This window comes from Sinocyclocheilus grahami, unplaced genomic scaffold (genome assembly GCF_001515645.1).
Source record: "Sinocyclocheilus grahami isolate Dianchi unplaced genomic scaffold, SAMN03320097.WGS_v1.1 scaffold1058.1, whole genome shotgun sequence".
NCBI classification, from domain to species: domain Eukaryota; kingdom Metazoa; phylum Chordata; class Actinopteri; order Cypriniformes; family Cyprinidae; genus Sinocyclocheilus; species Sinocyclocheilus grahami.
This window is the reverse complement of record NW_015506237.1, coordinates 186,397-203,894: the sequence shown is the minus strand read 5'-3', so window position 1 is coordinate 203,894 and position 17,498 is coordinate 186,397. Positions and strand designations below refer to the sequence as shown.

General features: G+C 37.9%; 1 protein-coding gene across 2 annotated transcripts in view; it reads left to right on the top strand.

Annotated features, from left to right (window-relative positions):
• The window catches only part of LOC107566210 (serine/threonine-protein kinase PAK 3), a 181,367-nt gene that overhangs the window by 103,279 nt on the left and 60,590 nt on the right, over positions 1-17,498 (top strand). For both annotated transcript variants that reach the window (XM_016251582.1, XM_016251581.1), the window contains 3 exons: positions 11,006-11,158; positions 12,401-12,575; positions 13,532-13,595. In XM_016251582.1, the coding sequence (XP_016107068.1) occupies positions 11,006-11,158; positions 12,401-12,575; positions 13,532-13,595 (392 nt within the window). The remainder of the gene's footprint in view (positions 1-11,005; positions 11,159-12,400; positions 12,576-13,531; positions 13,596-17,498) is intronic.

The window sequence follows — 17,498 nt, the reverse complement described above, 5'->3', positions numbered from 1 at the left end:
ACAAGAGCTCGTTCAAATACTGAGGTGCTAAACCATTCAGGGCTTTATAAGTAATAAGCAAGATTTTAAAATCTATACAATGTTTAATTGGTAGCCAGTGCAGTGTTGACAGAACCGGGCTAATATGGTCATACTTTCTGGTTCTAGTAAGAACTCTAGCTGCTATTTTTTTAAGCGTGCAGAACAACCACCCAATAAAGCATTACAATAATCTAACCTTGAGGTCATAAACGCATGGATTAACATTTCTGCATTTCGTAATTTAGATATATTTTTGAGATGGAAAAATGCAGTTTTACAAATGCTAGAAACGTGTCTTTCTAAGGAAAGATTGCTATCATATACTGTAGCATACCTAGGTTCCTAACTGATGATGAGGAATTGGCACAGCAGCCATCAAGTCTTAGACAGTGTTCTAGGTTATTACATGCAGAGTTTTTAGGTCCTATAATTAATACCTCTGTGATACCTCTTCATTCACTGCTACGAATTGATGGCGGTCATACAAGTACGATTTGAACCATGCTAATGCACTTCCATTAATGCCAACAAAGTTTTCTAGTCTATTCAAAAGAATGTTGTGGTCAATAGTGTCGAAGGCAGTGCTAAGATCCAATAGCACTAATAGAGAGATACAAGCACGATCAGATGATAAGAGCAGGTCACTTGTAACTCTAATTAGAGCAGACTTAGTATTGTGATACGGTCTAAATCCTGACTGGAAATCCTCACAGATACCATTTTTCTCTAAGAAGGAATATAATTGTGAGGATACTATATTTTCTAGTATCTTGGACAGAAAAGGGATATTCGAGATCGATCTGTAATTAACTAGTTCTTTGGGGTCAAGTTGTGGTTTTTTGATGAGAGGCTTAATAACAGCCATTTTGAAGGTTTTTGGGACATATCCTAATGACAGTGATGAATTAATAATAGCCAGAAGAGGATGTATGACTTCTGGAAGCATCTCTTTTAGGAGCTTAGATGGAATAGGGTCTAACATACATGTTGTTGGTTTAGATGATTTAACAAGTTTATACAAATCTTCCTCTCCTATAGTAGAGAATGAGTGGAATTGTTCCTCAGGCGATCTATAGCACACTATCTGATGCGATACTGTAGCTGACGGCTGCAAGGTTACAATTTTATCTCTAATAGTATCGATCTTGGAAGTAAAGTAGTTCATAAAGTCATTACTGCTGTGCTGTTGGGAAATGTCAACACCTGTTGATGCTTTATTTTTCGTTAATTTAGCCACTGTATTGAATAAATACTTGTGGTTATGTTTATTTTCTTCTAAAAGAGACGGAAAGTAATACCCTCTGAGAAATACTGAAAACATTGTTATAAATTGAAGCAACACCTCCCCCTTTACCTTTTGGACGTGGCTCATGTTTATAACAGTAATCTTGGGGGGTATACTCATTTAAAATAATGTAATCATCAGGTTTTAGACAGGTTTCGGTCAAACAGAGCAAATCTAGGTTATGATCAGTGATCATATCATTTACAAAAAGTGCTTTCGTAGAAAAGTACCTTATATTCAATAAGCCAAGCTTTATCATTTGTTTATCCGTATTACATCTGTTTTTTATTTGTTGAACATAAATTAAATTGTTACGTTTTTTGTATTTTCTAGTTCGGGCAACAGACACAGTCTCTATAGTGTGATATCTAGGTGAAAGAGTTTCTATGTGCTGAGAATTAACTGATTTCTGTGACATGAATCGGCTAGCAGATGGTCGGTTTAGCCAGTCTGTCTGCTTCCTGACCTGGGCTCCAGTTAGTCAAGTACAAACTCTAAGACTATGTGCCATATTTCTAGATAGAAGAGCGGCACCACCCCAGGAGGGATAAAGACCATCTCTTTTCAACAGGTCAGGTCTGCCCCAAAAACTCGTCCAATTGTCTATGAAACCTATGTTATTCTGTGGGCACCACTTAGACATCCAGCCATTGAGTGACGACAGTCTGCAATGTATCTCGTCACCACGGTAAGCAGGGAGGGGACCATAGCATATTACAGTGTCTGACATCGTGCTTGCAAGTTCAGTGTGTGGATGGTGTGTGGCATGCTTTCAATCATAGTTGAAGAGGTCACAAATGAAGCAGTCCCAACCTGCCAAGTAATGATACAGTGCGAACAGTCTGAGCGAGTGTTCTGAAAACACTGGGGCATTTTGAAGCCTACACGGACGTGAGCATTACACCGTTGAGATGGTGCAATACGTGTATTTTATATGGAACTCATCTCTTTAAGGCAAGGGAATATTTTATTTATTAATTTTTAACGGACCTAGTGGAAACCCGCAGCTCTGAGAGGAAGGACGGGCCTGCTGAAGTGCTGTATGTGCATGCACACACTGGCAAAGATAAAAAGTGGTGAAACGCAGCATTTTAAAAACTATCAGAAAACAGCTGTCATAGACAATATCATGGCTATTGCAACAAGCGGTGGGCCCGGCGCTTGGTGTACATTATCCGATGGCACCTTATAACACTGCAGCCAGTTAGTAGAATGGGGCAAGCGCAGTAAGAACACATTGTTCAGGGGCTAGCGGCTGCTGTAACTCAAATAGAAAACTCTGATTAACTCGGCACTTAAGATAGAAGCGGTGACTCAGTGCTCATTACTATCAGAAGCTAGCCGTGCTAGACAACATAACAACTGCATCAACAAGCGACGGACCCGGCGCAGTTTAAAACAGTACAGTGGGATAATTGTAACATAGCCAACAGTAGCGATAGCCCATATTTAAGGAGGGGAAACCACAGTTTCAAGCATAATGACTGTAACCCACAGGATAATAGCAGCAAGACAAATCATACAGGGGCACTGCCGCTGTAATCACTGAAAAGATTGGTACATAGGGATGGGCGTATCGATCCGAAGTATCGATATATCGATACTGATGCGAGTATCGAAAGTATCGATACTCAAACAATAAATATCGATACTAAGGTGTGTTTTATTTACTAGTGATTTTGTTTATTTAACAAAAAAATAATGCATTGAATTGGACGAATAACCTATGTTAGTAAATAATTGTGAAGGATAGAACTATTTTCCTGCTCATCTGATGCAGCCGTCTGTCTCTTCTGTTGACTAATCGCTTGCGTGAACACACGCAAATGTTGCAAGACAGAACCAATCCATCACAGAGAGCATTCACTCACTTCTGACAGTGCATTCCAACTGGGCAGCGTTTCCCAAAAGTATCATAAGAAAGCATTTAAGCTTTTGGGAACGGCAGCCCTGAACAATCTGAACAATGCTTTTCAGAGGACAGAAGAAAAAAAACATATATTTTTTAGTTATTTCACAATAAACAAATTTAAATTAGCCTACATATTTTGTGCAATTACATTTATTGAAATTGAACGTTGAAAGATAATATTGATCATGTTCTATTCTGTAATGATAATATAAATCATACACTGTCAAAAAAAGTTAGCATTTTATGCGTGCAACAGCCTGTCACTGGCAGTCCCTTATGAAAATGAACCATGGTTTTACTAAAGTGACTGTAGTTCAACTGTACTATTTGTAGATTCGAATCATGTGTAAACAAAAAACATATTTGAACCATGTGTAAACAAAAATATAACTTAAGTTACAATTAAGGCGTATTGAATGTTAACATGCGTTTTAAACAAAGTTAAGTGGTTATCATTACCCATTTTACTCTTAGGTTTAATTAATTTCATAATTTAAAAGTTTAGTTCAGAAGTATCGTATCGGTATCGATATCGATGATACTGCCTTGAAAAATATCGGTATCATATCGAAAACAAAATAAGTGGTATCGCCCATCCCTATGGTACATAGAAGAGACCGACACGCACTATGGGAACAATCAGGCTGCTGCAATATAGAGTGTGTGAACAGCGGCTGCGCCGGCGCTGTCATCGTCATGACGTCATACCCTAGCGGACCTAGTGGAACCCCACAGCCCAGAAAGGGGGGCGGGGCCTCCCAGCCATCCCACCGGCTCAGTGCACAAGCTGTGAGATGAATCATAAAACGTAGCAGCGACTTAACTCAAGAAGCAGTAATCTGGTCTACCTTGAGCGAGCAGACTTGAACCGAAAGGACCCGAGAAGCCACTGTTTAAGATTGTGGCAATTTTATTCTGCAAAGCCCATCCAGCCGTTGAACATTATATCCTCAATAGATATCCCTTTAGACAAAGACAAGACATGGCTCTTGTATAGTCGGCTTGTACACCAGTAGTTTGTTTTCCGAAATTTTTATTTAAAATTTTTTTTTCAAACATGGAAAGCGTGCACAGGACATAGAGGCTGCGGGCGGGGTTACCCCCCGCCTCACACTCGCTCGGAGTAAAACCGAGAGAAATGTCACCTAGGCTCTGAACAGCATTGAGAGCACCTTGGATATGTTAGCCCTTTCTCGGTTTAAGCACAACTTACAGTCATTAGGTCTGAAAACTGTACATGACCTGTTGACAGAGAGAGCGTGCATATCATCCACTTTTTTTTCTTTTTTTTTTTTGGAGAGATAAAGAAAATAATTTTGATAGCCAACAGACTAGTTAGTATCTCATGTATTCTCTCTTCCAGCTTGTTGCACTGCACAGTGGAACAACCAGCACAGAAACAACCAGTGATAGTGCCTGCAATAGGAAGTGAAACCGAGAGAAGAGTAAAATAGAGAGTAGACTAAATGTCGATCCGACTATAACGCTTTGCAGCACGTTTAACACCAGGAAAGGATGGCATTTCGTCCACGAGTTCTCTAGTTTCGCAGCTGGCTCAGGCTCTATGCAAGAGTCTGAAGCTGGGCTAGATTTACATGCAGTCGCACAGAGCTATGCTAGCTGTAACGCCAGTCGATACAGCGGTCAGTGTAAGCAACATTACACATCTGTATGAAGAGAGTGGCACAGCCGGCACTCATCACAAAAAGGCAACGCATTGGCGGCAGTGCCAGAGTATAGCGGTCAGTTTTTGGAAGACAGCAGCACAGCCGGTGCTTATCATAGAAGGGTAACGCGCTGCTGCAGCGCCAGCATATATAGCAAACAGTGACCTACATAGTGGCCAGTGTAAGCAACACCAGCAATCTGTATGAAAGACAGCAGCACAGCCGGTGCTAGTCATAGTCATAGAAGTCATAGAAGGTTAACGTGCTGTGGCAGCGCCAGTTCCGGCAAATATAACAGTAGCAACACTACTTGCATGGCAGTGGCAGAACCGGTGCTTATCAAAGAAGGGCACCGCATGATGGCAGCGTCAGCAAATAGCGGTCAGTGAAACGACACTATACATCTGCACGAAAGACAGCTGCTCAGCCGGTGCTTATCATAAGAAGCAACGCGCCGTTTCAGCGCCATGTATATAGCTGAAGTGTAGTTTCATACCCGGGTAAAGAACATTAGTATGAACTAGTACACTAGTGTGAAAGACAGTGGCACAGCCAGTGAAAATCATATAAAAGCAACACACAGTGGCAGCGCCGGCTTGTATATAGCTGTTAGTGTAAGCAACACTGCTATCTGTATGAAAGACAGCGGCACAATCAGTGCTTATCAAGGGCGCCAGCGTTGTATAAATAGCTGTCAGTGTAAACAGCACTTAAACAGGTATGAAAGACAGCGGCACTGCCGGTGCGTATCATAGAAGGCAACGAGCGGCGGCAGTGTAGTGTGTAAATGGAATTACATGTCCTAATGAACACAGCGGCACAGCACCGGTGCATATCATAGGAAGCCAATAAGAGCACTGGAATTTACGGCAGTTAGTATAGACAAGCACTACACTCCACTACTGAAAACAACCGCTTAGCTGGTGTTTATACAGTGATACGTCATAACCTTGTGAAGGCTGAAGCTGCCTGCCCAGCTGCTTTGTACACGACAGCTCGCCGCTGGGTCGGGGGAGCTGTTTATATGATTAAGTAAGCAATTAGAGTAATCTGCGATCTAGCAGGCAAAGTACCACGCTGAGGCAGGGCACTCATGTTATGTGAGCGGCAGAAGCGCCTTGGCTGGGATATGTTGTGTCACAATCCAGAACGCCGCTGAGGCGGGGTGCTGTTTGTATCGTAAGTACGTTCAGAGCGTAGGGGGTCAGCGGGACCTGTGTCAGCATATGAGCCCTTTGCTGCAAACCTCACATTCGGCTTATATGGATCAGCAGACTGGAAGCATGTGGGCTCTGAGCCAGCGTGAACTCGCCACTTAATACTTTGTGCTCCAAATAGGTGCGATTTCAGTGCTTCTTCCTCAGCTGCTTGAAGAGGGGGTGGCTGCGCGAAGGCCAACCAATCCCGGAGAATTCTGATGCTCACTTTTTTAGCATCACAATGCAGGTAGTTAGGGCCCTCAGTGGCGGCTTAAGTTTGAGTCCGTCGGGGATGGGTCCCACGCAGATCGGGTAAACATAAATTATATCTTCAATCCATACTCCACCGGAACGCTTAAGGGATTAGCAAAGCAAATTCCACAATCCTCTTTTGCAATGAATCAACGGCGAAGACCTAAGCATTATAATGAAGGAGAACAATTCTGATGAAATGCCACTCAGCGCTTATATAGGGCGCTTTCCCACCACCCTTTTCGCTCGCTCGAGCACGAGCCACATATAATACATTTTAATAGACAAGCTGCGGGCTGTTTGAAAAATAATTCATCCATGGGCCAGGCCGGACTTTGGACACACCTGTTATAAAATAATACATCCTTTTCATCCTCTGTCCGGTTTGGTTTACGTTTTTTTGTTTCCTGTGATATTGGTATTCTCCAAAATGCAAATATATTAGTACAACTGTGGTTGTAGTAAAGCTTAGGTCTGTGGTTTGTTATGTTTTGTTTATTGTGAGATGTAGTAACTATATATAGTAGCAACCGTGGAAAAAAGTGTTTGTAGTATATAAAATATAAGAAAAATATAATAGAATACAAATTATTGGTTATTCTCCAGCAGTGTTTTTGATTTATTAGCCAGTTAAAAGTAAGAAATAAGAGAAAAATACAACTTATCTATGGAACGATATTCCGGACAATTTTCAAATAGAATAGCAAATTGTATTTTCAATTGCGTTTTCAATATGTGGACGCATAAATTGTGACATAATCCAAATGCAATTGCAAATCCTGCATTAGCGTTTGCAACTCCTAAGACATGGGAAATACAGTTGCAAATGGACTTTGCTTTTTCATTTGAAATTTGGCAGTCACTGTGCGTTCGCGAAAGCGAAAATGCAAACGCTAATGCAGGATTTGCAATTGCATTTGGGTTATGTCACAATTTATGCGTCCACATATTGAAAACGCAATTGAAAATACAATTTGCTATTCTATTTGAAAATTGTCCGGAATATCGTTCCATACTTATCAATTAATAATACATAAATAAAAAATACATTTGACATTTCTCTCCCCCTCACTTCTGAAATGATGGCTATTTCTCTCTCTCTCTCTTTACACACTGTACTGTATACAGGTGGAGTTGTATACACTCTAAAATACGCTGGGTTGAGCCTCTTGGGTCATTATGTTGGGTTATTTTTTCCAGTGTTGGGTAGTTTTTGTGTTACCCAACGGGTTAGTGGCTGGGTCAATCTCACTGATTGGTAAAGTCATTGCGTTACTGCAGCGGCTGGTAAAAGCTCCGGTTCCCATAGAAAACTGACCAGTCATAAGTGTGTTTTGACTGCACATGCGCATTGGCTGGTCTAGCCTGAAAAATACACTTTTTTTAACGCTATTTGAGCATAACAAACAACATTCATGGGGCAGTTCATTTCAGATTTTGTTGCTGATTTTAATTTGTAATTTATTTGTGAGTTCATAGGGCAGTTTTTGAGATTTCAGGATTCCCCCTTTCATTTAGACAGGACTTGGTCTTGGATGAGCTACTCGGAGGCATTGCAAGTATGGCCGCCGAGTGATACTCGTTTTTAACAAGTATACAATAGGCCTATTGCCTAAATTTAAACTCGTTTAACAAAGATTAAGAAGTAAAAAATTACACATGTAATCAACTGGTCTCTGTTATCCAGTTGGTTTTCACTAACAGTGGATCTCTTGCCGGAGCTGGGCTCGTTTGGTGGGGGAACTGCAAAATTCAGACCGCTGTCCCGCATTTTCACTCATAGCCAAAAGAATGCTGTTATTGACTATATAAGCTGGCCATAAACAAATACACAATTCAGAGAACATATTTTAACATCCAAGCTAATCAGATTTAGGATTTTTAGGAATAAAAATACCTAAACCTCGTTTAGGTGACTGACATTGCGTCTCTATATGTTGCCTTGCATATAATAATGATTTACAGCACAGTAATGGTTTTATAGATCAAATAAAACGTACACAAACTTGAATTTTACCGAAGAAATGCACCAATTCGGCAGTGTTGAGAACCGCTCTCTCCTGAAGAGGATGAAAAAGCCCGCAGGCTCAACCCAAGTGTTTGGTTAAAAAAAATAACCCAGCATGTTTAGAGTGTACTAAAAATGCTACTGGCGTGCATTTCTACTTATATTATAGATTAAGAACTAAGCACGGAATCAAAGTCTTTCTGTATTTTAATTTTATTCAAATAACCCTTATTCAAATTTTTACTACAAATTGGTTACAATAGTTAAACCATGGTAACCACAAATTAGCCTTAGTGTTGCTACACTAACCATAGTTTAACCAAGGTATTTGTAGTAAAATTGTGGTTATACAAATGGTAATCAATATGCCAAAAAATACAAATAAACTGGTGGTTACTACGTTCACTATAATAAAACCATGGTTAATTTTCGTAATGAATGTCTACATTTAATTTTCAGTACTAAATTTGGTCCTGTGATGATGATTTTGTTTAATTATGTTTCCGAAATTAAATGTTTCACTTTAATTTCTCCACTACGCAGTAAACTACTTGGGAGAATGAGCTTCCAACATATTCACTTTCTAACTTTTCAGAGTTTATGGTTATAGTGCCACTTAACGGTAAAAGGCAGCAAATAAACATACCTATTGTTGCCGCCACATGAAAAAGTATTATTCTGGTTGAGAACATAAACACTTAGGCAAGGGTGACACTTAAGTTGCAATGCTCTTAACCCTGGCCTCAGGGATTGTTTTTCTCCTCAGGGATACCCCTAAGTCAAATCACTTAAGGGCTTTCATGCAACCGGGCATAGTTCTTCTCTGGCCAATATGCAATGCAGTCCACCTCGCCTACTGTCACAATTTACATACCAAAGCATGGCAGGCACAGCCAGGAGTATCAGAGTGGGTTATGAAATCTCTCTCAGAGGAGTGTTCACAGAAAGTGATCCGCTCTTTTGCAGTCTTCAAGTTAGGGCAGTCTCCTCCGCTAAAATATTTTCAGAGGATGCTCGAACTGATGGCTGCTACATCAGCAGTGTGCAGATTAGGATTCCTGCATATGTGACCACTTCAGCTCTGGCTAAAGAGTTGCATGCCTCCGAGCATGTGGCATCCAATTTAACACATGGCTTTTTGGATGCTTTGGCCCACTGGCACGATATGACGTTGTATCACCAGGGTGTTCCTATTGGCCAGGTGATCAAGAGAAAGAGTATTACAACAGATGCGTCAGGCAGGGACTGGATTGCAGTACAGACATACTATCAAGGGGTGGGGTGATCCACAGATAATGGGTATTATACCCTTTGAATGTCAATATGATTTGGAGTTTATTTGACAGGGCGGAAGTGGACTATCCAGCTGAGGAGAGATGCATCCCTGATGATATGATATGGCATCCCTCCCCAGAGTTATGGAATCTTTGTGTCTAGCTGCTCAATGGAGCTTGCCAGCACAAGATGCGCTTTCTCAGTATATTAAACACTATCTTCGAGGCCAGGGCTCCTTCCACTAAGGCATCTATACACACGTAAATGGTTTTCACAAATTGGTCCAGATTGTGGGGCAAAGACCCGTTTAACTGTCCAATAACAATCAATCTTTACTTCCTTTAAGAGTGTTTTTTTTCCCGTACATCCTCTACATTGAAAGTGTATGTGGCTGTTATAAAAGTATTCCATTCTCACTTTGATAATTGCCCAGTCGGTAGAAATAATCTAGGGTGTGATTCTTAAAGGGTGCAAAAAGGATGAACCCCCCCCTCGCCCTTCCACCCTACCAACTTGGGACTTGGCACTTGTGTTGGATCCTCTCGCGGGACCCCCATTCAAGCCATTGCAGTCATGGCGGACTCATGAACGGCTTGCCTGTGTCTACGCAAAGACTGTCACACTGGAAAGTCACACTGGATTGTCGGCACATTATATGTGTGTTTGTGTAACTTGACATACTTGAGCCACAACCCCTCACTGTAACACGTGGTGTAATTTTATACGCTCTGAGGCAATGTTGAGTGAACTAAATCAAAAGGTAATGTCTCCGGTTACTCACGTAAACTTGGTTTCCTGAGATGAGGGAACGAGACATAGCAGAAACTGCAGTGACACCTAGCTCAGGATCTTGCAATTTGCCATTTGACTTTGTAAAGGGTCTATCTATATTGGCAATGCATACCAGCATAGTATACAAGCATACTTTCTTTTGCTGCAGCGTATAGTATGTATACTGTGCATAGTATGTAAATGTATGCATAGTATGTTAATGTATCAACGATGCAATTTGTTTTAACTGTGAATTTCTCTTTGATGAATGAACCAGAAGTAATCACAGCCATTTTGACCCATTATAAAAAAAAACACTTAAAAATGTAAAATAACTGTTTTTATTTTTAAGATTATAAATTATCCAGTCGTAATCTTAGAAATAAAAAGTTATTTTGCATTTTTAAATAAAACAATGCACTGTAGCATACTACTGTTTGAGTAATCTCTACAGTTTCATTTGAGAAGTAGTCCTAATTAAAATTGTTAGATATGAAGGCTACGAATGAGCAGTAGGCTACAGAGATGCATTTGTGATATCTATTGATTGTGGCTCAAGTGCTCAACCCTGTTTGCACTCTGCGCATATGTGTGTGTGTCTGTTTGGGAGTGCAGCAAGGGGCTAAGACGACTTCTGAACCTCCTATTGCACCTCCGGTGTCTGAAGAAGAAGATGAGGAAGAGGAGGACGAAGAGGAAGAAGAAGATGAAGACGATGATGATGAGGCTCCACCCATCATTGCCCCACGACCTGAGCACACCAAATCTGTTAGTACAGCATGATAATTTTGAGATATTAGATACATAATACATTATGAACAAAAAAATTATGTACACAATTTCTCAGGAGAAAAATCTGAGACTTAAAGGGATAATTCACCCAAAAATTTAAAGTACCCCATGATTTACTCACCCTCAAGCCATCCTAGGTGTATATGACTTTCTTCTTTCAAACGAATACAATCGGAGTTATATTAAAAAATGTACTGGCTCTTCCAAGTTTTATAATGGCAGTGAATGAGGGTTGAGATTCAATAGTCCAATAGAAGTCCAATAAAGTGCGTCCATCCATCATAATAAAAAATGCTCCACACGGCTCTGTGGGGTTAATAAAGGCCTCCTGAAGTGAATCAACGTGTTTTGGTAATAAATATATCCATATTTAAAATTGTATAAACCGTAATGTCTATCTTCCGCTAACTGTCGTACGCCTACATGAGAGAGTGCGGTTCCAGCGGATGATGTAGGACGTAGGTGTAGCGTAAGCTCCAGTGAGAAGTGAAGAATGTGGAAGTGCAGAGGAGAGAGCAAAGCAAAACACAGGTCACTAATTAGAAGTACAAAACGAGGATTTGTAAAGAAAAATGTCAGAGGATTTCGATATAAGTCTTTGCTAAACAAAGGAAACTTTGCTTCCTTTGCCCCTGTAAACAAAACTTGGTTTTCGTGAGACTAGCATATTCTTATCGGTGTTATGAGATTTTCGGTTTCTTATATTTTAGGTTTCAGTTGGCAGAGCATACATGAATATTCATGAGTTTCCCAGACATGCTCGTGGAACTGAGAATTTTAGTTAACGCTGTATCTCAGCAGGTACATATTTAAAAAAGGTACTGGAATATAAAAAAAAAAGTGCACTGCGAACTAATAAAAACATTATAAACTGTCACGAAATGATGAACAAATGTAGTTTAGGCCTAAGTTTGCGCAACGCTGGAAATATATTTACCTCTTTTTTAAATATTCCATTAAAACCTCTGAGATACAAGGAGCGTGAACTAAAAAATTCTCAGTTTCACGCACATATCCGGGACACTCATGAATAATGAGGGTCATATAAATCATGGGGTCATTTTCATTTTTGGGTGAACTATCCCTTTAAAGTCTCTATTTCTATTTTTGTTATCTAAGAGAAACAATTAAGAAATTTATAATTTCTCGTATTTCCCTTTCTTTTTCTCCTTACTATGCATATCTCTGCTTTTACTTGATCACTGTATCTTTCTGTAGATCTTCACTCGCTCTGTTATTGAGCCAGCTGCACCTCCTGCTTCTGTCAAAGAGGACATGACCCCTCCAGAGTCTCAAGTACAGCCAGAGAACACGTCCAGTACGCTATACCGTCACACTGACCGACAGAGGAAGAAATCCAAGATGACAGATGAGGAAATACTGGAAAAACTCAGTATGTAGGCAAGAGTGTTGCTTTTAGCTGTATGTATGACAGTAGAATATTATTTAACTGTTATGAGATACTATAGCAACATTTGGTTCAAGGGCTCCAGTAATCTTAGCCTTTAAAAGGTTATATCAACTCATAAATGCAAAAAAAAATAAAATTAGTAATTAGAATATTTCAATAAATTGATACTTAATTGTTAGTTTATTACTGTGGTATTCATGAATGACAGAATTGTGTCGCTGTATTGTAAGTCACAATACATATAAATTGTTAAATTGAATTTTAAAGTTTACATTTTTAAACATTCTTCTCAAACAACAGATAAGACATTTTGAAATTACACCCTAGTGAAAAATCCTAAAGGAATGTGGTAAAATAGCTGGAATATGCTGCAAGCGGCTTCAGATAAAAGTGCCTACCAAATGTATAAATGTAATCTAAATGTCCCAAAAGGACTATTATGATTCCCTATTAAGATAAAATATTCTTGTACATCATCAAAAAATTATTTCAAGGACTTTCATAATCCAATAAAACCAAAAACAGTATGTAGGAATGTCTGTTTATCCAAGATGATTGTATTTGATTTTTAGATTATTCTCATTCAATTCCATTAGTATCCTTTGGGATTGGTTCCAAAATCTGATGAAATTCCGGTAAGAATCTAACACACATTCTTTTAGGATTTTTGACTAGGAATGCATGTCTGGTCTCTTGTATGCACACGTGAATCATTGTCTTTTTTTCCATTTGACTCTACACATGCGATCCAGATTATCAACAGCACTCAGCACTAAAACAGACATTATATTTCTTATAACAGACAGAGATCAATGTTCTTACTCTGCCAACGATACTCAATCATTCCTCTTCAGCAGTTACCTTTCCAAAAGCTCTGTGTGTATGTGTTTGCTTCTGTGTACATATGTATAGTCTTACAGGACTCTCCTTTCATCCAGGAAGCATTGTTAGCGTTGGCGATCCTAAGAAGAAATACACACGTTTTGAGAAAATAGGACAAGGGTACGTTTATCTACAGTCATCATCTATGCACCACCCAAGCTTACACATTACACCTCTCACTTCACATTTGAAAGATATAAAGATATGAGAAGATCAAGACTGGTGGAACAGAGAAGAAGAAAAAGAGAAAGAGAGAGCCCCCTGATCAAGTATCAATTTTTTTTGGGTGCCAGGGTGAACAAGTCAAGAATAAAGAAAGAAATGTCAAAGAAGTAAATTCAAATTTAATTCATACATGGTTACTGGCCGGAGAGAGGTGTTGAATGTATTTTGAGTTTATCTGTTGACATCCAGTATTTGCTCAAAATGTATTTATTGATTTATTTTATTTTTATTTTTTTAATGGTACGGTAAAGGCGATGCTTTCAAGAATATTTACGCTGCTCTTTTCCATAAAAGTAAATAACAACCAGTGACTGTCAAACTCCAAAATGGGAAACAGGACAGAAAATAGCCTATTACTTCTAAATTATTATGTTTTTTGATGTAAAATTTTTTATGACATTATAAGTGGACCACAGAGAACAGTACAAAATTATTTTTAAAAAGGCAGTTCATGACCCCTTTAAGGAAATTAAATAAATTGTTTTGTATTTCTATATTACCTCCTACATAAATTATTTCAGACCTGTGCATATTCTTGTCAGTTGCTGGCAGTCCCTGTATCCTGAGCAGGAAATACTGCTCCAGGTTCAATCCAGTGGTGTTTTCAGGTATATTTAACCTGAATGCACCTGATGCAGTTGTACCCCTTTTCTATTATCAATGCACCTTGATAATAATAGAAAAGTGAGAGGCTCTGTGTTCATGGGTTGACATGACCAATTAATACTTTCCAAAGGTGATACACAGCTTCATTTATCAAGCAGTACAGCAGATTCTTTGATCTTATACGTATGTAACAATTACTCCTATATGCGTGTCTAAAAGACTGGGGAATTATACACTGATGACACTGGTAAGATTCTGTTAATCTTCATGCACCATGCATATCCTCCACGCACTAACTGTTAAATAATATTACCACTTTGTCATGTTTATTTCCTTAGTGTTTATATGGGTAGTTGACATATAACATGTCTGTTAACACGTTAATGCTAATGTCCATTAACATTATCACTATCACAATTTTAGATTTAAAACTGACAAATGTATAGGAAAAAATGGGTCATACTTTATATTAGGTGGCTTTAACTACACTCTTAAGAAAAATGGTTCTAAACAGTACCAGAAAAGGGTTCATCGGCTTTAAAATAGCAGAAACCTTTTTAGTGCTAAATAGAACCTTTTTTATGGGGTTCCATATAGAACCATGCTTTGAAAATGTTATATAGGACCTTATTGGTGTTATAAATAACCTTTTTAATGATTTCTTAATTCATTAATATTAGTATGTTAATATCATTAATATTAGTATTGTTTGTATATATTATTTATTAATATTGTTTTTTACCCCTCTATCTGCCTGGTCTTATAATATCTTGAAGTGTCTATTAGGGTTTTACATAAAATCAACAACAACAACGATTGTTTAGGAAGGCCAAAAGTAGTATGTGAGCACTTCACAATGTTAAAAGGAAAAAAGTAATATAGATTCAAGGGATAGCTGGGTATGTTTATGCATAAACCCTAGTAATAAAAAATATCTAACAAAATGGGCCAAAAATTAAATATCTTTGTTACTTACTTACTACTTTGTTACGTATCTTTTACTGAATAGAGCTGGTCACACTACATGTTCTCTTAAACTAAAAAGAGAAAAGACATAGGAAACCAATTATCATTTGAAAGTTATAATTTATAGACATTTTACGAAATAAATTATTTACCTGTTGAAAGTGTTGACAGTCTGTGTAGTTGGATGGGCTCCAGAAAATCAGTAATGAGGCATCTTAGAGTGTAGCCTCGGTTAACGTTTTACATTAAAACAACAACAGCAGCATGTTGTGTGAATTAAGTATGTTTTTATTGACATGCAAAATTGTCAGTGCTCTTAACAACGACAATTGACATTGAACATGAATAAATACATAAAGAAGTAAAAACACAAAATAAGAACAAAAAATAGATGTGATGAAGACCAAGTTTCAGTGAAACAATCACAATCCAATCAATATGATGCCTTAAAGTCCATCATTTCGGTGTGATTAAGTGGCGATTTTTCTCTGCAGATGATGAGGTTGTGGGATGTGATACATCTGAAATACATAATTGAGTTTAGAGTTAGAGTCCATGTGTTTGTGTAAAAACAATTATGTTTATGAAGGCCAAAAGCAAAAGTGGACAGTATGTGAGCCCTTCACAATCTTAAAAGAAAAAAGTGATATAAAGTCATGGGATAGGGTGCACAAAGTAACGCGAGGTTAGTTATAATAACATGGTTTGAATATTTCCACACATGCTAGCATAACAAAATTTACAGTATTTATTAGTTACCATATCAACATTATATAGAAAAAAAACTGCGCCAAAATTCAAAAATCTTTTGAAAATATCGCTGAACATTTATTTTACCATAGTAAAATTTAAATTCTGGCTTAAGTACATTTTTCATCTCTGTTTTTATTAATCATTTAAAATTAGACAAATCTGCTATTATTTTAATCTCCAATCTGTTATTTATCAGTTTAGATAGTTTTATTAATGCTTCGCTAACTAGCAGAAGACAGCAAGTGGTTATAAACTCCAATTGCGCAGATGGGGCATGTTGTAACACTGCTTAACAATGTGCTATTCTATTACATTAGCGATGTAATTTACACTATTTACTTTAATGAATTTTAATGAGAAACAGGTGAATAAAGACAGACAGTCAATGTTTAATGTTTAGAAATTATTATTTCAAGGCATGTAAAGCATTTTTGCTCATTTGTGTGGGCTGTCTCAAGCATGATTGCAATGTGTTCATTGTCAAACTCCAAAATCAGATTATTTTTCAGTCTTAAAAAAACGCCATTATTTTATTTTATTAACAAAATATTTTAGTTTGTCTTGTATATTTTTTTCATTCGATCAGATAACATTTTAAGCTGTTTTATGGTCATGTTACAACGTGCCCATCAGATGTTACAATGTACCCCACCAACGGGGCATGTTGTCACATTTCACTTCCATTTTATATTCCAAATGTATACACTGTAATCCTGAAGCAAAGCGACATATTTCTACTAGACAAGTGTAAAATTACTGTGGATAAAAAAATTATATTCTGCACCCCATGTGGATTTACACAAACTGAGAAAGTCAAAAAGTGTTACTCTACCCTAGTTTTAATAAATTTTGTGACTGGGTATGTTTACACATAAACCCAAGTAATAATAAAAAAAAAATCTAACAATATGAATTATAAATGTATTGTCTTGGAATCGGGTTTGTACTTACTTAGTGGAGAAGAGGAGAGAAGTTTCCACAGCTTAGCAGAGCTGCAAACACTTATATGTGACCAAAAACAAAACAAAAAAAGATAAGAACATGTTTGTTTGGAAGCCAGTTACATTTTTAAAGTTAAATTTGTATTTAAATTTAAGAATGAAATAATTTACTTGTTGAGAGTGTGTTGACAGTCTGTGTAGTTGGATCACTGAACTCCAGAAATTCAATAATGAGGTGCTTTGACAGTTACAGATTTAAAAAAACAAAAGGGGCGGGAACAAAGAACCCTAAACTCTAAGACAAAGATTCAGAATGCTATGGTTCTAAATAAAACCATTACTGCATGTAAAGAACCTTTAAAGAACCATCTTTTTTTAGAGTGTACTGTGTACTTTAACATTTGATACAATTTACTTATTAAGTAACATTTGTAGTTACACTGTTAACTGTTAACGTACCCCTAACAGTAACCCAAATCTTTCATTCTAATCCTATACTATACCTCAAACTCGTTCCTTCAAATGTGGGAAT